The following is a 25,753-nucleotide window of genomic DNA, read 5'->3' on the forward strand; positions in this document are numbered from 1 at the left end:
AATTAGACAATCAATAAGTCCACCAAGAAACCAATCACTCAACTAATGAATTATTTGTTTACTAATTAATTATTGGCTAATTAGTTGTTTGCTTGATTGATTGATCGAAAACTTTAATATTCCGCTGAGCTGGGGCGGCCATCTCTTAACCTACACGCAGGTAGGGGGGAGGACGTAGCGGTCCCCGCCCATTGAGGACGTTGTCTTCACGGCCTCAACGGCTAGGCGGATTGCTCGACGCTGGTCGTCTTCAGCCTCGCTCTGGAGCTAGGCCACCCAGGCTTTTCCTTGGTCCCTTGGTTCCTTAGTCCACCAATCTTTTTCTTGGCCCCTGGGAAGCCAGCGCACTCCCATATTACATGGTCTAGCGTACGTTTCTCCTTACAAATTTTGCAGAGGGCGTCGTTATAGTCCCTCGTCTGAGTTAAGTAGATCTAATATGGTGATGTATAATTGTTTCCCTGGTGATGTATAATTATTTCGCTGTAGGCGCCGCCAAATGCGAACGTCCTCCAGAGAGAGGACGTTTCGCCTCCGATGCGGAGGCGGAAAGATTTTTCTTTCGACTTTGTAATGATCGACAATTTCCCTGTACGTGATGATCTTATCCTTGATCCCTGGAACTGGCTGCTCTAGAGTTGCCCGGTGGGCGAGCTTGTGCGAGCTTGTGAGCGGCTTCGTTAACTGGGACTTCTTCATGGGCCGGAATCCAAATAAAGCTTATGTCCCTCCTGGGAGGGTTCTTGAGTAGAAAATTAGAATCTCTGAAGACGCCCTATCAACGTAACACTAATGCATAACATAATAATACTAATACTAATACATAATAAGACGCCCTATCAACAATTGCCATGCCAATCTCAAAACGTAGTATCATATACGCCACGTGACTGTGCCCTTTACTACTGCTGCTTGAGTTGTATGTGCCTGTTTTGTCTGCCTTTTAGTTTTGTTCCTGCGCGTGCCCATCTCCCATTCTGGGTTCATTGTCCAATGCGTCGGGCACGTGCCATGCTCAAGGATCGTCGCCATCGCCATCATCGCACCTCGCGCTGGCACGGGCTCGCGCGGTACGTGCCCGGCAGCTCGCTCCGAACGCGGCCGCCGGCGGACCAGTCCTGACTACGACCTGCAGCTGCAGCACGAAGAGACCCGCTGTGCGAGCCGTTGGGGTGAGTGGAGCTTCTTCAATAATTTGGCGGCGCACAGGCCGCCGCAGTGAAGCTTGGCATCTCAGATTCAGAGCCTGGACGTCCATCCGAGACGGAATGCCCAGTAGTTCAGGCCCGTCGGGCGTTCAGGCCGAAAGCGGACATCGCTCACCGTAAAGCGCAATAACCTCGAAGAAGCCCTTGAAGGCCCATGTCTTTCCTAGGAGGCGTAGGGCTTTAAACGTAATCGCCTATTTTAAGGTCGTTTGCGCGTTTTACAAGCTCTAAGAAACATCTCTGCCTTCTCTATATTTTTTTCCTCCTCCTCTAAAAAATGCTTTAAAGAAGTTAGAGTGATCGATCTTCATTTTTACATCTCGGAGCATGGAGAACACAGTGAGGCCACCTATTTCGTCGTTATTTCAGTTTTCTCTTTCTACTGCCCCCTCTTTCCTTGGGCATTTCAATCCCTCAGTGCCTCTTCGATACAGAGCAAATAACATGTACGCGACTTTACAAACGCTAGCAAAAATATCTGCGTTTCATTAGAGCCCTCGCTTACCCTCACTTCAGCAATTGTCCTTTGTCTCGTGGCCTCAAGTTTGGGCTTCAGCCCAAGGCGTGTTCGCTCTGTCATGCATTACTTCCTCGGTGACGCAAAAGGACTGCCGAGGTAATTTGATAGTTATTTAGTTTCTCTGTTGAATTCCAATGGAAACCCGGAGTATTTAACCAAACCCCTTGTCTGCATGGGCCAATTTACGGCGGTCATGAAGAGCTTGTCCTCAAGTGAAATTTGCAACACAGTGGTAGTTGCACGGCTCCTTAGCCAATATGAAGGCCGAATAGAACTCGAGAGTTAGTCTGCACGGGATTGCTCATATTCGATGGCAAAATGGACGCCGACAAAAATGAAAAGGAAAACAATTTTCACGTAACGACTATTTTCCTTTATTTGTGGCTCGAGTAAAGCGTCACCTAGCATCCAGACTACTGATACCCGCTGAACCGCAATGACGGCAAGATCCCTTCTGTTCATGTCCGCTGTTAGTGCCTTGAATTCACACGTATATAATCGTCCGCTCCCCTCTTTCGTCTGATTTCCCCCTTATGGGATCCGAAACGATGTTGTTTAAATATCTTTGCGTTTTCGGTCGACGTTCGCCTTACCATTGACTATGAGCAATCCCGACCAGACGAGTTTTCGCCAAGCCCTTGATTTCGTTAACAAGAGAGGTGTTCATCCGCGTCGTCTGCTCAGCGGCTGTTGAGATCCGCGCTATACGACGTGCGCGCGCAAAGCTCCAAACACGTCAGCATCGCTGTAGCCTATCACGCACAAAGCAAAAAGGAAACTTTCCCATCAAGCCGTAATTCGGACAGTAATGCGCGGGACTGAATTGAGCTGAGCAGGTACATTGTCTTTGTCCGCCTCCAGCTTTGGGCAGCGTCGCAAACGACATGAAAAACGACCGTGTATCTAGCGCGAAAACACTAAGAACCTCCCAAACGAAAACATAGACACGAGTAAACTTGCCTTACATTCGCTGCCTGTCGCAAACCAAGAAGGAAAACATTTTAGTGGTGCAACGATCTCTCTTATAAAGTGTCAGTGTGCAGCCTCGGGCATCCCTCCAATCGCTAGAGTTATTATGCAGCTGCGTCTGTCCTGTGTGTAATGCACCCAATGGGCGACAAGCACACCCAGAGGTGGCTTCCGGAATATCGCAGCTCTTCATGGTGGCCGACCGTGCCGCAGGCGTAGTCACAAATCTCTTACAGCCAGACACTGCGAGTGCTAATATTGTTAATCAAATGTGGATTGCGAAGGATTTTTTTAGCGCTAGTGTATTTGTTATTGTCGAAATTGTCAAAGACTGGTATACGTACGTAAGTAACGTGTTAGTGTGAACTACATGCTTCAGCTTCTTCCAAATTTTCCGAGCAGCGGAACATGTCGATGCCTTCGGGCCTTTGCCGGGGAAATAAATGAAGTTATTCTCGCCGCATTCGCGCAGTCTCTGGTCTCCACGTCGCGACTTTGAATTTCCGGCCGAGGCGATCGGCCGCATTCTGAGAGGCGCGGACGTGCGGCAGCCCTCGGGTGCCGTGCGTTTCGAAGGACCACGCGGCGCTCGAAATTAATCCCGTAGGGCCACAGCAACGGCGTGTCGCGTGTGCCGCCTTCGGAAAGGTAAACGTCATCGATCAATCCCTGTATACACAGGTGAAATAGAAGCACGAAGTTAGAAGCGAAAAATAGAAGCACGAAGTTTACAAACTAATAGCTCAGCACAAAGAAGAGAGATCACGGTTCTGTGAACGGCATCCATTAGGTCATTCAAAGCGGACAAATTTCATGTGTCATTTTACATCTTACGTGAATTTGTTACGTTGTTGACAAGGGTTCTGCAAAAGTTGTAATTACATATTAATAAAATTTCTTTAGATTCATGTGTAAGATGGCAAATTTGTCCGCTTTAGATGTTCTATTAGGCACAATTCACAGAATTGCGATATCATTTTTCCTTGCTGAGTTACAGAGTTGTAAACTTGATAGTTTCGTTTTCTGAAAATTTTCGATTTCTGCAAATCATTAATAAAAAATTCAAGCCGTAAATCGAAAATTCGAAACCAACAGTCACTAGATTTTAAGTTTTTCTTTTAAATGCAACAAACCTCGTCAAATTCGGTGCAGTAGTTGCCGAGAAAAACGAATTCTTATTTTACATGTATTTAGATAGGAGCACCGGAGCTAAAGCTTCCTCTTAAACGTGCAACTAAATCCGAGCACACGAGCGTTTTTACATTTCACCCCTGTCTAAATGCGGCTGGCGAGGTCGAGGTCGAATCTGCGACCTCCAGCAATGCCATCGCCGCGAAACTAGCGCGCCGAGTACAAAAGTGGTCATTTGAAGGGCGGCCGCTTCTGCGGTGTCGCTTAGACGCTGTGGTGCTTTAATGCGGCTTTGCGTCCGTGCACCTTACGTCAGTTTTCCACTGACCGGGGCACGAGCCATTGCTGATGATGATATGTGCTCGCTTTCGGCTTGTGCTTTTCGAAACGTATCCGCTGTTCTGTACGTTCCACGTGTGATTCCAATTAATGTATGCAGCATAACTGCGAGTCGGCCTAGTTGGAACATATTCATATTGATACGTTTTGTGCGCAAACAAACAGGGACGAAAAATAGGGGCAACACAAGGACGAGCGCTTTCTAACAACTGGACAGGTGAGACAGGTGAGACATTTCAAAGAATGTCTAAAGGTGGCCTGTTCGTCTGCTTCCGGTGGCCTTTTTGACGTGAAGGCTTTTCGGGACTGGTGCAGACAGGCGAATATTGTGACTGAGGCTATATGGAACGATGTTCGTCGAAAATTGCCAAAGAAGAAGAAAAGGGAAGTGCCAGAGGGACGCCTTCTAATACTAGGGGGTGCAACGGTGGAAGAACGGCATCAACAGGTTCTCAAGTTGGGACCAAAGTTCTGCGTGGAACCAAGGATCGACATCGTCGACAGGTTGGCACTTACAAGGGACATTGCCAGGAGTGTACCGGAGAAAGAAAAAGATCGATGTGTGGTGGAATGTGTGGACGTGGTGGCTAAAGCTTCGGTAAGCGATAGATCCAGGACCAATGTTGATAGGACTGCTAAGTATTTGGTTGAGAATAATATGCGTGTTATTCAAGCAGACAAGGAAGGCTTCCTGGTTGTTGTACCAAATGAATGTTACTTAGAAAAAGCTTTCCTAGCGGTGAACAAGTGCTTTAAGAAATGTGATGTGAATGTAGAAAACGTTAAAAAGAAAGCGGTGGAGCTATTGAAAAAATGTGACCAAGATAAGCTTGCGTCACGTGTAAAGGACTCAAAAGGAATGAAATTGGAGATATTTTTTACGGCAAAAACCCACAAGCAAGCAATTCCGTTTAGGCCAATTGTGTCCGAGAGAGGGTGTTGGCAATTTCTGGTCGCGGAGTTCTTGCAAAAAATGTTGAATTCCCTAGAAGTGCAGGATCCGTACTTATTGAAAAACTCTGAAGGCCTTGTGAATTGTTTGGCACTAGATAGTACAAGCTGCAGCTGGGGATTCAGCATAGATGTTCAAGATCTTTACTATTCCTTACCGCAAGGGCCCCTAATGTGCAGTGTTAAAGATTGCATAACAAAGGAAAATGACGAGGTGTCATTCCGCAATACGTGCGGCATGGCCGTTGAATCCTTTCTTGAACTTCTGCATTTTTATTTAGCGAATACACATGTAGGGTTCTGTGGTGAAACTTATATACAGGCAAGGGGTGTGTGCATCGGGTCAAAGGTAGCTCCCATCCTAAGTAGCATTTTTTTGGGAAGCATAGACAGAGAGCTGGCAAAAGATTTAGAAGGTGTAGTAAGTAAGATATACAGGTATGTCGATGACTACTTGATTTTAGGTTGTCCTGTAGACAAGGGTGCTTTCAGAAATAGGGTTGTAGAAGCCTTCAATTCTCTGGGAAAGGGCTTAACATTTACTTCGGAAGTACCGGTAGATAAGAGGCTACAGTTTCTTGATGTCAAGTTAACATTCCTACCGGAACATGTGTGTTGGTCTTTCTCACCCCGAGCTGGAAAACCGCTAATGAACTATGCCTCAAACCATTCCAGGCTTGTGAAGAATGGAATAGTCATTTCGTGTTTCCGGTCAGCGTTGTTGAAGTCATGCCACCACACTGTAAGGATTGCATTCTTTGAGCAAGTTGACAGGTTGAGAAAGGCTGGGTACCCGCTCGCTGTGTTGCTGGCGACGTGTGCTAGACTAATGAAAGAACTTAACAAGGATAAAGGACAATGCACAAAGAATCAAAGGCAGAAGGATGGAGGTTCCAATGTTTCAGTGATTCCGTATGTGCACGGCCTTTCACACAGACTTAAAAAAGTGGCTGGTTGTTATGATGTAAAAGTAGTATTTTCGGCAAGAAACAAAATAGGTAGTGTGTGTTCCAAGGTTAAAAAGAAGTTTGAAAGTAAGGGTGATGTACAGAAAGAATGCACTGTTAAACATCCGCGCAAGACCCAATTTGTTGCTTGCGCGAAGAACGTTGTTTACCAGATTCCTATGACGTGTGGTCATGTGTACGTAGGGCAGACTGGGAGATGCGTTAACACTAGGTTAAGGGAGCACTTGTCTAGCCTTAAAGGTCGCCCTAGTACGCATTTGGCAATGCATTGCCAAGAACATGGTTGCTCCCCTTGTCTTACTAGCACAGACATTTTATACAGGCATAGGAATCAAACCGCTAGGGAAATCGTGGAAGCATACTGGATAGAAAAACAAAAAGATAAATGCATCAGCCATCCTTCTGTTTCATTGTTAGATAAAGAAAATTCGCTTCTATCATCACATCTTTAACGCATTTTATTGTAAGTGGTTGTTTTTATGCACTTTGCTGTTTTTAGTATGACCAGGTGGCTTTTGTCCACGTCTTTTTTATCACAAGTGTTATATGTAATATTGACGTTGCTCTTTTGACTTGATGGGGCAGATCAGCGGGTATCATATGCGCTGTAGGGTGTTCTGTTGACTAGACCGCGCAGTTCTGTGGGTATTTAAGTAAGTAGTTCTTCAAAAATAAACCAGTTGTTAGAAAGCGCTCGTCCTTGTGTTGCCCCTATTTTTCGTCCCTGTTTGTTTGCGCACAAAAAGTATCAATATGAATAATGTATGCATCCTTGGCGCCCCACGCAGCAAAAAGAGTGAAGATGCACAAGTGACCTCTCACGTGACCTTCGACTAGGTCGCGCAGTTCCTGGTGTTTGTATGACTATTGAGATACACTACACTTTTTGCCATTATAAGTATTTTCTTTTTTTTGTAATTTACACTTCGCCGAGAAGCGTTCGTTTGTAGTGAGTAAAGAAGTAGCGCTGCCTTCACCTTCGTTTTCGATTAATTGGTTCGGCTCGACTAGGGACACAATACTGAAGACGGGTACGAGCCGGCCGTGACGTATGCACTTTGGGAAATGCATATTACGAATATAAGAAAGGTCTGTCCAACAAATCGGCCAGTTCTTTTATTTTCAAAACGGGTTGAAAAGGTCGAACTATACAGGTGGTTCACCACAGTTTCACTCCATTCTTATGAAAGCAGAACGACGGGCGGCCTTCACACTTTGCGAGGCGGGCTCTAAGCTCTCGCCTCTAAGCGTTGCTCTCGCCTCTAAGCGTTGCTCTCGCCTCTAAGCGTTGCTGCAGGAGCGGAACCTGGCTGCTCAGGTCTAAAAATTCTGCTTGCAAAATGTACACGCGCTTTTGGAAGTAACCGCTGCATGCGTAAACATTCGCTGCGCTATATAAAAAAAAAAAATCTGGGTCCTTGAAATCGGTTGTCCGCACCTTTAAAAGACACGATGGTGGGAGAAGGGAAACGGGCATACAGATTCACTCATTAAATATGAAGTTATACTCAAGTGTTAAAGACGTATGTAACTGTCTCCCTTCAAAGCTCAGCGTCACACGCTCTCACGGCCAAAGTAAATGACCACTCGGCATGAGGTATAGGTATGGACCGAGAATGCTGCCCCACTTATCTTCTCACGGCGCGCTTTTTTCACGTCGCAGGCAGACCGCGACTGAGGAGTCTGCGAAGGAGCTGCCAAGGCGCCCTCACCCGCTGCCGCGCTTTCTCGAAAAGGAAGGAGGTGTCACACCCGCGATGCCATCACGGCAGGCCTCAAAGCCGGCATCACGGCGGCAATCGCGACGAATGTCAACGCCAGCACGACCGCCGGTACCACGGCCGGCACCACCGCTGGCACCACGACGTGCTCCGGCACCGGCAGCGGGACCCGGAAGAGCGCAGACGCGGCAGCCCACGGCGACCGTGCCGAATACCGCAATGGCCGGAAGGCACACAACCGGAATGCCCGAGGCCGGAATGCCGGTGGCCGGAATGCCGGTGGCCGGAATGCCGGTGGCCGGAATGCCGATGGCCGGAATGCCGATGGCCGGAATGCCGATGGCCGGAATGCCAGTGGCCGGAATGCCGGTGGCCGGAATGCCGGTGGCTGGCAGCTACATGGATGCGCTGCGCGCACCCTACGTCCAAATGCCGATCCCGGGATTTCCGCCACCGGCCGTGCCGAACATCCCGGGCTGCCCCAGGGGTCTGGAATACCTGGCCCAGATCGACCACCTGCTTGTTCACCAAGCCATACAGCTCATGGAAAGTACGTGTCACTCCCCGCTGCGGCTGATTGCCGGGGAGGGGCGTGTAGACTTCAGCGGAAACGGCGCAAAATGACCGGGCGTTAGGGAGACTATAGACAACCGCGCTGACTAACAAACCAAGTTCTCATTCTTTCAACAGCATATATAGTTTGAGCGGAGGAAGCGGGCGGAAAGGGTGGAAAACGTTTAATTGGGCAGATTTACGAAGCACGGTCACATTGTACAAGGCTGAAAAACCCCGGCTCCCCGCTCTTCGGAAAAACGTCCAACGGCTCTCAGGGCTGCTTGACCTGGTCTCCGAATACATCTATGTTTAGAGCTGAAGCTCACAATAGGTACGCCACTTTGCAAGGAAAGCGCGGGAACACGTCACGGGAGCATGCGCGAACGTGAAACAACAATGCAATCTCTCCGATTAGAACGAAGTTTCCTTCGGAAGGAGTGGAATGGCACGGAAATCTCACACCACTGTTCTGGATGTGGAGGGTATCAGAGGTTAGCCGTGCGTGCTCGTCATTGCAATTTGACAATACAGCACAATCTACAAAAAAGAAAGAGAAGTTGCTCACGGCCACTTTCAAGGCAATGCAATGACAGGTGGCTAGCTATCTCTTCCTAGCTTACTGACCTCATTAGAGTGTCGGCGCAATAGCTTATTCAGACAACGCCTCGTTTGTCCGACATAGAAACGTCCGCATGAAACACCACAAAGCTTCGCCAATTCACACAGCGCTCGGTGAACCTTCCAGTGTAATCGCATTGCGCTCGCGCAAGTTATAAAATCTGCACCACCATATTCGCGTCGCCCATGTAACCAGCTTACAGAAGGCTCAGCTGCACCATAGGCAACGGACAGGACGAGCGACAACATTCGGGAAAGTTCCGATACAGAAAGGCGCGCCTTCCGCTGAGGGTTATGACGTCGAACATTTGTTAACCAGTGACAAACACCCTATATTGCAGGAAAGGATAAGTACACGTGTCAGTACGGTCTCTTCCTTTACGCTTTGAGATGGCGAGTGACTGCACTAATTACATTCTTAAGACAGCTGACCGGACGAAAGTCCACGGGGTGCACAGTTGCGTTCCCGCACCCCGCACCTCGCACCCGCACCTCCACCAGAAATGTTACGTGTGGAAAGACACAGACGAAATATGCTATTTACGCGCTATTTACACTGGAGCCAGAAGATAGCCAAGCCGACACTCGCTCGTGCCAAAGGCACCAACCAACTTCTTCGTCGTTCTCGCGGCGGCTCGGTCTCTTGAGCATCGCTCAATGATATCGTAATATATTCAACTCGCGCAGTGATGACGTCGTGGGAGATGCAAAACAAGTACGTCGTGAAGAACACCATGGGCCAATTCGTCTTCATGGCGATCGAGGAGAGCGGCTGTTGTCAACGCCTATGCTGCGGCAACATCCGATCGTTCCAGATGACGCTGCTCGACTACCGCAACGTCCAAGTGCTGCGGCTGTTCCGGCCACTTCGCTGCGACTGCAGCTGCCTCTGTTGTTGCTGCCTCCAGGCACGTATACATCGGCCGACCCATACCGCGAGGCTAGAGTTCGATCGTACATATAACGCATACGCCGTTCCGAAATCGGAAACTTGTTCCATTGCGTACCCACAATGCCCTCTCGAACTCCGTGGGCGTCGCAACAATAACCTCTGCAATTATCCGTGAAACACCCACCCCCCCCCTCTACCGCGAAAGCATAATAATGTTGATGATTTAATAACATCCCCTTGGAAACGGGCGTGACAAAGTCACCTAGCTTGCTTGATTTAATCAGGTATGTTATACATGTTTTCATCTAGCATTTCTTTATACCTATCCTTAATCTTTCTTTTTCTTTTTTTATCTTTCTGCTTCAAAATGCCCCTTGCAGCGCAGAGATCCGGTCGTATCAACCTGTTACCTGTTTTTTTTTTTTTTTTGTCAGCCAATACTCTAAATCTCTCTTACTTAGCTCCACTGCTGACCGGTTGACGCTTCCGTCCACTTTAAACCCAAGCGCTTGTGGAAGGTGTTCGTTACCTACGGTAAGCATTGCAGAGAGTGCAGCGCTTACCTTTCTACTAGCGTGTAACAGTCCAAAGGGAGGTAGATAGAATGGCAGAGAGGACGGTGGGGAGAGGAGGCAAAGAAGGGGTGGGAACGAAGCTGTCGGGAAACGAGTGAACAGCCTTGGCACCCAATCTGAAATTCGCAACCGGAAGGCAGATGCAGTTCGCCACTATAGACAGAACGGTTTGCGGTACTGTGACACCGTGGGTGAGGAAGGTGTCAGCGATGCAGGCCAAAACGTAGTCGCCGTCAGGAATTAGCGGAGCCGACACGAAGTCTACGTAAATCAAGGCGTGCGGTGGCAAGCGGCCGTACTTGCTGGAACAGAGGCGGCTGAGAGGTGGGTCAGTGGGGTCCAGAACAGGAAGATCAACACGGAGTGTGCTGGCTGAACAGTCGATAAGGGCGGAGTGCGCGGCAAGGAAGTCGAGACCGAGAATCACTTCATGCAGGCATTTGGCAAGGACGGAGAATAGAACTGTCTGGCGATCAGCGGGGCAAACGCGGGTGATGCACATTCCAACAACGGCAGCTGTTCCGCCATCGGTGACCCGGGCGACTTGAGTCATCGCACGCGTCAGAATTTTTTTTAGCTTTCCGCGAAAATGAGCACTCATGATAGAAAGGTGTGCCCTGGTGTTGATGAGACCAGTGACTTGCACACCGTCGATCTGTATATCCAGGACCTGCTTGGTATAAGGATCGTCAAAAGAGGATTTTCGGTCGGTTGAAGCAATGCAGCGCCATTTCTTGGAGCTACATTGCTTAGTTGTCCGTCTGGGAGTGCCGTAGAAAAGTCGGGGAGGATGGTCGGCGGATTGTTATCGTGGCCAGTTGTTCCCACTTTTTATATTTTCCCTTTATTCATTACTTAGATTTGCTTGCAGCTTTACTTTTTCGAACAATATGTGTGCGCCAGCTCACGCACGTTAGGGTTATTTTTGGGCACGTGAAATGAATAAGTACTACTACTATTATTTTTTTCCTTGGGCGCAGGTAATGGACGTGCGCGATGCTTCCATGACCATGATGGGCTCCGTCCGGATGGAGTGCACGATCATATTCCCCAACTTCTCGGTGCTGGACAGCCAAGCGAACGTTGTCCTGCTGATCAAGGGCCCCTGCTGCACAACATCCATCTGTTGCGAAGACGTGGTCTTCGATATCCTAGCCAGGGACGGATTCACCAAGCTGGGCGCGATATCGAAGACCTATACCGGATTTATCCGGGAGGCCAGCACCGACACCGACAACTTCACGGTCACCTTCCCCTTGGATTTGGACGTGAAGATAAAGGCCGTGCTGCTCGGTGCGGTCTTTCTCATTGTAAGTGGTTGATTGACTGATTGATTCTGCATTCTTGGCGCGATGGTGGGCTTATAGTGTTGATAACCTGGGGATTCTTTCCTAGCACTGAAAGCTAAGTACACGAGCCTTCATGCATTTAGCCTCCATCGATTTGCGGCCACCGCTGCCGTGCAATCGAATCGGCTACTTCGTGTTGAGCAGTGGAAAGCCACAGCAAATCGGTGGCTCCTGCGGGTAACTGCGGGTGGACGGCAGCAAGGCTCACACTCACACACACCAGATCAATGGAGCTTAACAGCGGGCGATACAACGCACTGAGAACAACACTGCTGGCAAAGGGCTGTCCCCCTGCAGCGCAGCGACAGCGTTGTCGGTAGTTCACTTTCGAGGAGACAATTACTTTCGGGATGTTTCGAGCGACTACAGCACAATGCGCATGACAGCGAATGGGGCACAGCGTTCCTGGCACAGTGCCAAGGACTCGCTGTCTTGGCACGGTGCCGGGCTACGCGTTCGGCTACAAGTGGACCCACGCATCGAAGTCTGTAGTGGCGCTGAAATCTCCCGAAAGTGAGAGCAATCTCCAAAAGCCAACGACCGAGAATTCCGTCCTATAGTGCTCGTACAGGATTCTGCGGTATCACTATGCCAGCTACTGCAATCATTCGCAAGTTTCCGCTGGTTGCCGTTATACGCAAGGAAACTTGAAGGATTACACTGTGAATTCCTACTTTGCCTGGAAACGCATTCAAATAAACTCGCCTTCCCGTTACCTGTTGCTCGCCCACTAGGTTGATGACCATATGAGTACGCCTGTTAGAGCGTTAAGATTAGGAGCATCAAGATTTATTTATTTATTTATTTATTTATTTATTTATTTATTTATTTATTTATTTATTTATTTATTTATTTATTTATTTATTTATTTATTTACAAATACTGCAGCCCAGAAGGGCTATTGCAGGAGTGGGTGAATACAAATGCGAGGAAGAAAATCACTACACAAAGAAGCATACGTGAGTGACATGACTAAGGGGAGCATTCAATGGCATCCCCAAATTCTCTATGGGGTAAAGAACGGATGGAACCAGGCAGGTCATTCCAGAGTTCAATTGTCCGAGGAAAAAAACAGTATTTAAAAGTGTTGGTGCGAGCAAAAAAGACGGATAAGTTTAAGTCATTGCTGTTTCTCGTGATTAGGGGCTTTGCACGGGTCAGATATGTGTTAGGGGAAGCATAATGTGGAGAGTAAAATAGAGAGTGTAGAAGTTTCAGAGAATTAATGTGACGACGGTGGGAAAGAGGGGTTAAACCAAGCATATTCAGATGAGATGACGGTGAAAACATTCTATCATAACGGCGGTATATGAAACGAACCGCCTTTTTCTGAACAGATTCAATTTTGTGGATGTCCGAAATTTTGTAAGGGTTCCATATGTTTGACGCATATTCAAGAATAGGTCTTACAAGTGTTTTGTATGTAATGAGTTTAGTTTCTTTGGGGGCAGCACGTAGAGTTCGGGTTAGATAACCAAGTTTTTTTAGTCCTTTGTTGCAAGTACGTTGTTAGAATATGTTCTGACCAGGATAATCTTGGAGTGAAAAGGAGGCCTAAATACTTATATTCATATGCGCGCTGCAGAAAAGTGGATTTATAGGAGTAGTTGAAATATGAGCAATTAGCATGCTTGTGAAAGGACATGGCGACTGTTTTCTTGAAGTTAATGTTCATTTGCCAGAGTTCGCACCATTCACAAAAACTTATAAAAGATTGATTCAAAGTGTTATGATCGTTAGGTGAAGAAATGACATTGTAGAGAACTCAGTCGTCAGCGTAAAGCCGAATTTTTACTGAAACAGAGCTTGGAATGTCGTTAATGTAAAGCAAAAAAAGCAATGGCTCTAAAATAGAACCTTGGGGCACACCGGAAGATACTGATGCGTCAGGAGAGTTGAATGAATTAAAAGAAACATACTGTGAACGATCATAAAGAAAACTACGGATCCAGTCAACGAGAAGAGGGTTATTAAGGATAAAGCTTAGTTTATGTAATAGTTTAGGATGTGGTACAGTATCAAATGCTTTGGAGAAATCAATGAAGAGTGCATCTAATTGATGACCTAAATCAAGAGTAGAAGCGATGTCATGTGTAAATTCAGTTAATTGAGTCACTGTGCTAAAACCACTACGAAATCCATGCTGAGTGCTGCATAAAATGTTATTAGACTCGAGAAAAGTGATAATGTGTTTATAAATTATGTGTTCAAGGAGTTTGCATGCATGAGAAGTTAACAAAATGGGTCTATAATTTAGAAGAGATTGTTTCTGCCCAGATTTGAACAATGGAATGACTCTAGCCCGTTTCCATGAACAAGAAACTGTACAAGTAGATACAGATTTCTCAAAAATCAATGTGAGGTATTGACACGTCCAAAGCGCATAACGATGAAGGAACACATTGTTGAAATTGTCTGCACTGCAGCCTTTTTTGGTGTCAAGATTTAAAATAAGGTTCAGGATTCCTTGCTTACATATTGTAACATTGTTAATTGCACGGGACATGTTAGTTGTCGTGGAGTAGGGTGGAATTACGCCATTGTCCTGTGTGAATACAGACTGAAAATATTCATTGAATGCTTTAGCAATAGGTCCAGGATCGCTTATTTCAGAATCATCAAATAGAAATGTCTGGGTGGTGTTCTTTATTGGCGAAATTGAGTTCCAAAATTTTCGTGGGTTATTTTTAACTAAATCAGGTAGAGTGAACTGATAATAAAAGTTCTTAGCTGCGTCCATTTTTTGACGGAGTTCTTCCTTCATGAAGCGGAACTGGTCATTTGTTTCGGCATTCATGTGGCGCTTCCGACGTGCTCTGGCTACTCGACGCTTAAAATGCAGTATTTCCCTTGTCATCCAAGGAAGGTCTAGATTTTTCTTTTTTGTTTTTAATGGCACATAGCGCTTTATGCAAGTATGAACAATGTTTTCAAAATGGGATACTATAGCATTGATATCACTGGTAGTGCATAACTGGGAGAATCTGTCGAATGAAATGCTTAATGTATCAAGTATGGACGTATCATCTGCATAATTATAATCGTAAAAAATTGGAGGACGCTTAAGCTGCGCCTTCAAGAGTGGAACGCGATAGCGTTCCCGTCGACCCGCCAATGGGTGTAAGACAATGGGCTACATGGCAGCCATCACTTACGAGGCGCCCCGCATCAGACGCGGTGAGCGTCGAGCCATATGGTCGAGCAACGCGGCGTTCGGCGCAGCAACGAAACGTGCGCCTGAGCAAGTGGAGCGAACCAAAGAACTCGGTATCCCGGAGGGGGAAATGATGCACGCCAGCCGAACGCCGTGATCGGCACGGGCAGAGAGATAGAGAGATAGTGATCTAAAGAAAGGAAGGACGCTTGATTCTACAGAGGGAGCAAGGCGAAGCGTTGTCAGGGGAGAGAGTCCGAGCCGCGACAGCTCCAATGCGCGCGTGGCGCGCCATCTGTCGGGGCAGCGCCGTACATGAAGAGGAGGGGGTCTTCTGTGTTTGCCGCAAGATGGCTCTCCGTGTGCGGAAAGCGCAGAAGAAATGCAGCGGAACGCACTTCGCTACTCGTGTAATTGCGACTTGTGTAAGTTACATGTTCATAATTACCGATATACACCACAGTATAACTTTCCTCGGCTCGTTTCGAAGGCAACACCGCATTCACTAGAGGCGCGTTTGTACCTTTTGGAAGCATCGAAATCGTGGCTGAGTGGTAGCGTCTCCGTCTCACACACCGGAGACCCTGGTTCGATTCCTACCCAGCCCATCTTGGAAGTTGCTTTTTATTTATGGAGTGCCTGCCGTGATTTATCGCTCACGGTCAACGCCGCAAAACGCCGACGCCGACACCCGACAACGACGACACCGGCTTTTCTGCGACACGAGCTCCTTAACGCTATCGCGTTAAAACTGGTATATTCATAGTGGCGCCTTGAAACTGAAACATTAATAGTAGTAATAATAGCTTTGTGATCGGAAATGAAAAAGAAAAGTGTAAAGTACGGGAGACCGGTCACGGGGTAGAACTGTCCGTGTATAAAATTGAAAGTGGTCTGCTCCAGAACACCGGCAGTTGGACTTCGCTCCTCGAAGAGGCAGGACACGTGTCGAGTAATCTTCCTAAACAACACATCGTAATTTGGTGAACGCAGCTTAAATCCGCGAACTCAGAGGTGCGTCGTGAAGCTAACGCATTTATACCGCGTTTACCGCAAAAATCGCTATAGAACTTTTTGAAGAAGCATTGTGGCGCGTGTCTCCAAGGAAAATACAGAAAATATATCAACAACCCAGGCGCATTTACGCCGCCGTCGTCGTCAACGTGAATTTCCGCATAATTAACGTGGCCGCACGCCGTAGGCTGCAGGTGCGAGTGAAAACCGATGATGGAGGCTTGTTCTCGCGCCCGCAAGGGTGGATGGCGGGGACGCCGTCTTCCACCCCGCCAAGGCACCGAAGGGGGGGGGGTGCATAACAGCTGCATATGGTGCGGCTAAGACAGTGCTATTTTGAAAGCAAACTACGATGAGTACTGAGTGTAGGTATGCCGAGTGCCGATAGCTTTGGCTGCGCTTTATTCGCGCCGCTTAGTTCTCTTTAAAGCGAGAGGCAGCACGGAGGTCCATTCGCTCGCTGCTGCTGCCGCGCTTCCTCACGCCAGCGTTTTGACAGCGAGTGTCCGCGTCCATGGAGTGTGACGTGTTTCTTTGCGGTGCGTGCACGACTTTGAGATTGCTAATTTCGTAAGAGAATGTTTACGAGCTTTTGTGGCGTGTAAAACTACTATCGTTACATCGTATAGCAGTCTGTTAATTTGCCGCCTAATATGTAAACACATTTATACACTAAGATAGATTATACAATATGAAAAGTTAAAATTAGTAAAATTCTGGCGTTTCACGTGCCAAACCCGCGATTTGATCGTGAGGCACGCCGCAGTGGGGGACTCGGAATTAATTTTTCCCTCCTGGGTTTCCTGAACGTGCATCCAATGCATCGTACACGGGCGTTTCTGCATTTTACGCCCCACCAAAATGCGGTCGGGATTCGGTCCGGCGACCTCGCGCGCAGCAGCGCAGCACCATAGCCGCTAAGCGACCCACTGCGGTTCTCGTATACATTGCGCTGCTTATGCTACAGCTGTCTTAGCCTCTGCACCACAGAACCATTCGCGCCTCCTCTATTGCCCACAACAGTCAAGACCTCGGAAAGGCTGAATGCGTCCGCATTCATCGCTTTACAGACACCGCGACAATGTTTCTCAGTGGGTAAGTTTCTACCCTCGTGCCGACAGGGACGCCCGCTTGACCACGTTGTTACCGCACGATCCCCTACCGCCACCCCCCCCTTCAAGCGTACGTTTGGTCACATGACCTCCAGCACTGCACGTGCGAGAGAGCGCACATCGAGGCCAACGTGCATGCACCCACAGCATATGGAACATCACGGCGGCGGCGAAAACTTACTTGAAGTGTCCGTAAATTGCTATCGCAATAAAACAGAGAGAAAAGAAAACGCAGGATATTATAAGCTTCCTAGATTAGTATGTAGCACTGTAATGTTAGGCACAGTCTCGACCTTTGATGCGCGTTGTAGTGCGGGTTGAGTAGCCGTGCCCTATGCAGCTCTATTGCTGTTAACAATTACACGACCACTGGATGCGCGGCCCACGCACCGATCGTTGGAGATCACGTGACACTCCGCTGATGCAAGGGCGAGCCGAACGAAGCGATTCTAGGAGTGAGGAGGCTGGAATGTTAAAGGTCGCGTGATCCGATTAGTGTCGGAGGCGCGCCAGAGCGAACTGGTGAAGGGAGCGGCAGCGCGGAACGCTCGCTTCAAGAGGAGCACCCGCGCTCCCTTCTGCCGTCGCTCTTCACCACGCCAGCGTTGCCAGCCGACGTTATGAAAGCACGACTGTTGGCAAGCGAATGCTTACTGTAGTTTTCACTTCCCGTAAAGCTACGGGCCGTAGTATTTATGGCTTACCCCCAGTGCCAAGAAGACACTACAGTGTCTGAAAGAGTGCAATTTCCTACAGTAGTCACGACATGATAACTTCTTTCGCGATACATGAATCATTTACCATCGGCCACAAGAAACAAGGCAATAATGATATTATTAGCAGAACATCTATGAAAATACATGTAAACAATGTTCAAAACTATAAATCGAATAACTATGGACTACAAAAACAACACTGGCACAACCTTTGTCCTTGCAATGCTGTTTTACTGTATCACGCTATACACTCTTGCAACAAATTTTAACTAATCGTGCATAAATAACCCAATCTGCCACCTTTCGGTGAACGTACCATAGTTCAGAAAACGTGCTACCAACGTCAACGCCGCCATTGGCAATGCAGAGTAACGTGAGTGCTGCATACACATCCTAGCTATAGCGCATTACCGCTGTTTGCATTTCTGCAACGACAGTGACAATGCGCAATTGAAGCATTGAGGCCATCGACGTGACAACTGTGAGGGTAACAAGGATTCGTTCGTTCGCGCGGCCGACAGGCGCTGAATTTATCACATGCCAGTTTCTGTTTCAGTGTTGAGCGAAAACGAAGCACATGTATCGTATTTGTACTCGAATGTCAATAATATAACATTTATTGACCACTCGCCCATACAAGGCGGGCAGCGTTACTTGTAACACTTGCACTTATCTTTTTTTCGTTTTATGTAACGACGAAATTTCCATAAACCTTGTTGGCTGAACAGAAATATAAGATTGTTGAGTTTTACCCGAAAATATGAAATAACCTGAATTATCAAGGCAATGTAGACTGCCTCCTTATCAAGGGTATTCCAGTGAACGATACAGTGGGTACGGTTACGAGTACTATAGAGAAAGAAAAAGTTTAAACAGATGGGCAAGAATTTCAGCGTCGAGCCACTAAAATGGCGGAACACATTCCCACAGTACCAAAATAAAATGGCTCACTTGTTAAAAAACTTCCATGAGGTATCTCTTATAAAGTTAGACAAATAGGAATGACGGATCTCTGCACCTGAACGTTTTGCAATAGTTCCTATAAAGACTGCTTACACTTGAACAACCTGCGATAACAATGGAAATAGAAAAGCTGTCGCTGCGAAGCGAAACCGATCGTCATTTTTTGAACTCGCTCGCTCACCTGCTATGGAGCTGCATCCACCTTGAGTAGAAGCGTAGCGAACGAACAAGCTGCACCAAGTACCGAAATTTCGCGACGTCCTTGTCCCACGTGACTACCGCGTTCGTCATGACGTCACAAGACATGTGCACCTCGTCGGAAACTAAAGCGACACTGGTCCGCAGGAAAATTCTTAGTTCACTCCTTTAGGTGGGTCGGCTGTTGCATTTTGTACATATGTGAGACATGACGTGAATAACGGGTAGGTACTAGTTTCTTGTACCTGTGTCACATAGGACACTTTTGATCACGATCGAGGGCGACAGAAATCGAATTTTTCCATCGCAATTGACTTCGCAACTTTAGGAAGGCGGCCGATCGCGATAGGGAAATTCGATTCGGAGGACTTGATAACAATAAGTACTGCTTTGTGTGACACCGGTGTTGAGTCGATGCCTGATGTGCATCTGATATTTTGCAAAAAAAGGCCTCGACCGCTCAGATTCGAACAAACCCACTAACTCCACGTGGTTTTATGGCTCTGCGCAGGACTACATATACTTCGAGACTTCAAATGCTCCTCCCTGCCTGGATTGCTGCCTGGATTGCTGCCTGAAATGCTTCGGCGAGTGCTTGAAAGATATTCTGCACTGATCACCGATTTCGATATGCGACTCCAAAGACGGCCGGGCTGCCCAGAAAGGCCGCAACCATGGCATACATCGAGGCCTTCGCGCAGTCGACGGCATGTTTGCGAACAATGCCCTTACAGTACATTTCCGTCTATTCCTGTATACCTCGCCAAAAGGATGGCTATTGTTTTCCGATTTTATCGTGAGATTCTCGCGCGACATTTATGCTCGCAGCGTATTGGTTCGTGTGATTTTCCTCTGGAATATGTCGTTTGCCACGCATTTTATCGCGCAAGAACCGGAAGAGCACGTTTACAAGACCCGCGTTATTTTGCGCGAATCCTGTTGTCTGTGATATGTCTGAAGACGGGCGATACCTGCCGGCTGCACTGAGCTCGCACAGGAAGTGCAAAATAAGCAAAGCCTGGTTATAGCGTACATGTCCCCGTATAGTGAAGACACAGGTATAGCGAAGAGCAAACTTGGCTGCTCTAAACATCGTCACCAGCAGCCCGGCCTTTTTTCTACACATGTCTCCACCTATCCCCATCCTGCGTCATCCCAGCCCACGTTCTAAACCTGCAGATTTCCTCGACTTGTCACTGCATCTCATCGCCTACCAACCTCGACTATATGTCGTTCTTCCACTTGACACTCGGTATATGCTATATTAATGCGTCAACGCTTTAACCGAGCCCTCAGTCTGACACGTTCGCACGAGGTGAAACTCGCCAACAAAACCACTCGGCCTAAACCCGAGTCGAAAGCCAGCAAACGTGTAATTGAGAACTCAAGATGAGGGCTGGAACAGAGGATGAGAGTGCAACAAACTTCCAAAGGAAGCTTTTCGAAGGCAGCCGTATGGCTACAGAGTTCAGAGGAAGCTGTATGTTTGTCTTAGCGGCCGTAGCGGCTCGGGAGGTGAGACTGACCAGTGTGTCGTGAAAACGCGCGAATGAAACCGCTTCGTCGATATTCTGGTCAAAAGCCCGCAAACGTGTGTGCGTGTGTGCGTCTGTGTGCGTGTGTGAAAACGAGGACCAGAACAGATGAGGATGTAACAAACTTTGCAAAAGAAGCTTTCCGAAGGCGGCTATGCGGCTACAGAGTTCTTGTGCTGAGCCCATGGTCGCAGGTTCGAGGACTGGACACTCCGAACGCACCCCTACAATTTGGTGATGGAAAAAAAAACTGGCAGAACAAATTGTGGCCGGTGTCTACGAAATGCGAAGCCTTCGTGATTTGTGCAGAATGCTTCTGCCGTATCGATAATGTCAATAATTCCTCTCTAGCGTGTGGCTCATATCCACTATAGGTTGTGAGCGAGCGCTTCTGCAAAGACTACACACTACAGGGGTTATATTCACAAGACAATGTATTTAATGCCAAGATGAAGGTAAAATTCAGTGGCCCATGTGTACGCAGATACTCAGTTCGGCCGGCATTGGCACCCACCGCTTTTCTGTACCTCACAACGTGACCTTGAAACACAGAATTCTGAGGCTTTCGCCTTAAAAGAATAGTTTCAACGGATAGTTTCAACGTCAAAACATAAGCAGTTGCGAGTAGTCCCTGAAGGAGGAAATATTCCCTCTCCAGTATTGTTGACTATTTTGATGCGCTCTGTGTTTGTATATCCAGAGGCTCATGCTTATGTACACGCAGATCACATTGCATTCTTTGCGTCCGCGAGCGATATACATGCATTCCGTCTGTGAAATTCTACGTAGTTTTGTTCTCTTGAGCCACGGCTAGATGGCCTTAATATGTGTCTTTAAATGAGAATAAGTCTGCCCGACTTGCATTTTGTTTATCAGTTCATATTTATGTTTCCCTCATATATCTCTAAAATGTAATATTCCTCAAGTGGACTCCTTAAACATCTTGGGAGTCATACAGATTTAAAAACTCGCCGTTTCGCCAGAAAGGTAAAACGTCAATTGCGACAGCAAATTAGTATCCAGCCATAACAAGTAAGGATAGCAGTTTTAACGGCTGTATGATCTCGCAAACATTCGCTTAATCACTGAACTAACAAGCATGGTGCCACGCGCGCACCGGCAAACGTCAACAAGATCTCGCTCGATGAGCGCGGACATTCACTGAACACTGGCAATAGAAAGAGCGGCAGCAGTAGCGAGCGAACAGACCTTCGCGTTGCCTCTCACTTCAACGCCAAGTACGCGGCGAGAACTTAGCGCACACGAGGCTACATGAACCCCGGGCGCACGTAGACTCTGTACCCATAGCAGATGGCTTTCCAGATAGGGCATGCGTAGCCGTGCGGCTGACACTACTTATGGCAAATAGCTTGCCAGATAGGACCCTCGCGTTCGCACCATACGCAGCCGCCACCGGAGTAGAACGCGCCACCTCTCCTCCCCCCCCCCCCACCCCACACACACATACCCTCGGTGCTTCGCGCGCGGTGGAAGACGGCGCGCACCCTCCCCACCTTACACCATTGCGCGAGCGAGAACAAGCCATCCCCCTCTGCTCACCCTCGCACGCTTTCACTCGCCCCTACAGCATCCAGCGAGCGCCCACGGTGTTCCCGAACTTGGATTCTATAGAGAACATCACGGCGACGGCGACACCGATATCGGCGGCTGAAGGGCGCCTGGAGTTTCCATATAAACGCTGCCACAATAAAAAAAAAAGCTGATTCGATGTCGTAACACTCAATATGTAGCGACAAGAGCAGTGCGCGTTGCAGCTATGCCTCGCAAGCTTAGCAACAGACGCTTCGGTTAGCGCTTAAGCAATCGGGTAATGATCTGCGAAATGTACATTGCAGCAGTATTAACGCGACAGCGTTAAGGAGCTCGTGTCGCAGAAAAGCCGGTGTCGTCGGCGTCGTCGGCGTTGGCCGTGAGCGATAAATCGCAGCAGGCACTTCATGAATAAAAACAACTTGCAAGATGGGCTGGGTGGGAATCGAACCAGGGTCTCCGGAGTGTGAGACGGAGGCGCTACCACTCAGCCACGAGCTCGATGCTTCAAAGCGGTACAAAAGCGTCTCTAGAGGATGCGGTGTTGCCTTAGAAACGAGCTGTTTCTAAGGCTCAGGCGTGCGTCGCTTGCTCAGGCGCACATTTCGTTGCCGCGCTGAACGCGGCACTGCTCGACGCCCACCGCGTCCGATGCGGGGCGCGTAGTCGCTGCGCCGTAGCCCACTGTCTTACAACCCAAGGCGGCACGACGGGAACGCTGTCGCGTTCCACTCTTGAAGGCGAAGCTTAAGCGTCCTCCAATTTTTTTTGTTGGGGTGCTGTTTTCTGGTGGTCCAGTGCAAAGAGTTACTCGCATCGCCGTAATTAAGCTGCGAGATCGCCTGCGCATTCTTAAATTTATGCGAAGCAATGTACGTTACCAAGAAGCCCGTTCACCTATTAAGACAGATTCACCATTGTCACTGCAAAAAGTTCTTTAAAATTATTTGCACCTCCTCACAGAAGAGTTTATTAGTGAATAGAATTAATTTTTGGAGGTTAAATAGTCAGATATATATATACATAGCGTTGTCCCGAGTGAATGGTCATCGTTCCAGCCGAGCCCAAGTTGTCATCAACGATGTCGACATCTGCTAATCTAACACATTCTCGTTCTTACTTCGAAAACAGACAAATATAATGAAAACATTTCATTTTTTGCTTCTATACTTACAGGTAGTCCACTTAATTTGGGTTCAGACTCACGGAGGATTACATCAGAATGAAATGGCGGATTCGCTTTCCAAAGCTTTCCTCGATTGTCCGGTAGTTTCGGTTTTGCCGGTTACTGAGTAGGTCTCTTCAGCAAGATGCAGAAAATTCCGACTTTCGTCAAGCGTATACGAAACAAGCAATACTATAGAATTTTGATTTCCAGCATATGCAGTTAGTTAAAATGCAGCTCCATATATGAGATTGCGATGCCACATTTACTGGTTAAATTTTCATTTGCACATGGCTCATCTGACGCTGTCCTCTGTTTTTCACTTCTGTTTTAAAATGCAGACAAAAGACCATTTCTTTCTGTTTTGTCGATTTTAGGTACAACGAAAAAAATTAAATTATGGGGTTTTACGTGCCAAAACCACTTTCTGATTATGAGGCACGCCGTAGTGGAGGGCTCCGGAAATTTCGACTACCTGTGGTTCTTTAACGTGCACCTAAATCTGAGTACACGGGTGTTTTCGCATTTCGCCCCCATCGAAATGCGGCCGCCGTGGCCGGGATTCAATCCCGCGACCTCGTGCTCAGCAGCCCAACACCATAGCCACTGAGCAACCGCGGCGGGTGGTACAACGAAAGAATACTTCTCAGGGCACCGTTTCACCAACTCACTCGACACGATTGATTTTCCCAATTAACGATGATGGTGATTCACTTCACATGACAAATACCCACTTCAGTATATTGGCCACGAAACGCTTGGTCCAATTAAAGATTGTCCTTTCTACCGGGGATTCTGCTCTGGACTTCAGCTACAGGAGTCTCGCCTTATGTAATTTCAGTGGGAACAGAGAAATATCGGCGCGATAAGTCGATATTATCTTCATCCTCCCTAGAAAATTGTTGACGCACTTACGAGTTTCATTTCATTCATTTGCAAACAATCCTGCGTAATTCATATAGTGTTTTTATTCCTCAGCACTTACATCGCCCTGTACATCTGCCTTGATTCTCATTTTACTTTTGGTATGGCGGTCCTAGGCCAATCCATCTTTGTAGGTACGTGCCATAGTTTCGAAATCGACAAGCGGGCAGGGAAGCTGCGTTTCGTGGGCTGGTGTCAGTGGGGATGCAACACTGCTATCAACATAATACTCACTCGACAAGTGTCATGCCAATCTCAAAAGGTAGTATCATGTACACCACGTATATCCACGCGACGGAGAAAGCTACCTGCCACGTGCTTGTGAGTGAGTGAGTGAAAGTGAGTGAAAGTGAGTGAGTGAAAGTGAGTGAAAGTGAGTGAGTGAGTGAGTGAGTGAGTGAGTGAGTGAGTGAGTGAGTGAGTGAGTGAGTGAGTGAGTGAGTGAGTGAGTGAGTGAGTGAGTGAGTGAGTGAGTGAGTGAGTGAGTGAGTGAGTGAGTGAGTGAGTGAGTGAGTGAGTGAGTGAGTGAGTGAGTGAGTGAGTGAACTTTTTTTGGGTACAGCAAAACGCGGTAAAACGCGCACCCGGCTAATCCCACGACGAGACTGACAGATCTAGCCTGCCTGCCCGATCGCGGGCGTGCTGGACAGCCAAAATTTGGTCCTCAAAGACGGGACTTCGCAGGAGCGCGTCCAACCTTTCCTTGGTGAACTTCCGGCCCAGCGACCCGCACTCCCAGAACATATGAGGCAAAGTAGCAACCTCACCACAGGCCACGCAAGAACAATTAACAGCGTACATCTGGGGATATACGCTGTTAAGGGACGCCGTATTTGGCTAGGAGTTCGTGTGCAAGAGCCTGAGCGTGAGCGCCTGCGGTCTGCTTAGCTTGGAGTGAGGCGGCTGGAAAACCGTTCTCCCTAAGTAAAAGAATTTACTAAAGTTCATTGTGCGTGATAGGAGCGTCTCTGTGTCCGGGGAAGAGAGTGTCCGGGAAGAGAGAGAGAGAGACGTGCTTGTGCCCTTCGCTACTGGTGCTTGAGTTACATCTGCCCGTGTGGTCTGCCTTTTAGTGTTGTTCCTGTGCCTAGCTGCGCGTTCCCAGCTGATGATGATGATGTTGATGATGATGATGATGGCCTGATGTTATGGCTCATACCCACACTGGGGGATTGGCCAAGAATTGCGTGCTGAAACGTTCACCTATTCTTTTTGAAGTGCCACTTATTCGATGATAAAAAAATATATATAACGAAAGAGAGATAAGAAAACATACAAAAACAAATAAAATACAAGACAAAAGTTAAAAAGTTAATCGTTTTGTTGACTGTATGTAACTGCAAACGGCATCAAATACGTCCCTGTGGCTGACCCCCATAACTGACGCACCGAAAGATAGTATGATTTCTGGTGATAACATTAACCCTAATTTTTGCGAACGGAAGTTCTAGATGTCTTTTTCTTAACAATTTGTACCGTCGACATACCAAAAAATAATGATCTAGTGATTCTGTTTCTTGACAGTATGCACACAGAGGTCCGATTATGGCTTCGTTCTCCCACGGCGTGGGTGCGTGCCATGCCCAAGGATCGTCGCCCCCATCGCCATCATCGCACCTCGCGGT

At 47.7% G+C, this 25,753-nt stretch overlaps 1 protein-coding gene across 1 annotated transcript; it reads left to right on the forward strand.

Moving 5' to 3' along the window:
- The first annotated feature begins 1,041 nt into the window (after positions 1–1,041).
- Positions 1,042–19,887, forward strand: LOC135917313 (phospholipid scramblase 3-like). The gene is made up of 5 exons (XM_070524736.1): positions 1,042–1,172; positions 7,750–8,357; positions 9,668–9,888; positions 11,428–11,757; positions 19,465–19,887. Exons 2-5 carry the CDS (start codon positions 7,844–7,846, stop codon positions 19,567–19,569), a joined length of 1,170 nt encoding a protein of 389 aa, XP_070380837.1. The 5' UTR covers positions 1,042–1,172; positions 7,750–7,843; the 3' UTR covers positions 19,570–19,887.
- The last annotated feature ends 5,866 nt before the right edge of the window (positions 19,888–25,753 follow it).

Source organism: Dermacentor albipictus, chromosome 9 (genome assembly GCF_038994185.2).
Source record: "Dermacentor albipictus isolate Rhodes 1998 colony chromosome 9, USDA_Dalb.pri_finalv2, whole genome shotgun sequence".
NCBI lineage: Eukaryota > Metazoa > Arthropoda > Arachnida > Ixodida > Ixodidae > Dermacentor > Dermacentor albipictus.

Bases quoted from the DNA above. Each gene is read 5' to 3' on its own strand.
- LOC135917313 (XM_070524736.1), top strand. From the start codon at position 7,844: ATGCCATCACGGCAGGCCTCAAAGCCGGCATCACGGCGGCAATCGCGA. The intron at 9,889-11,427 runs GCACGTATACAT...CCTTGGGCGCAG, and splicing joins TCTGTTGTTGCTGCCTCCAG to GTAATGGACGTGCGCGATGC. The intron at 11,758-19,464 runs GTAAGTGGTTGA...GGCTCTGCGCAG, and splicing joins TCGGTGCGGTCTTTCTCATT to GACTACATATACTTCGAGAC.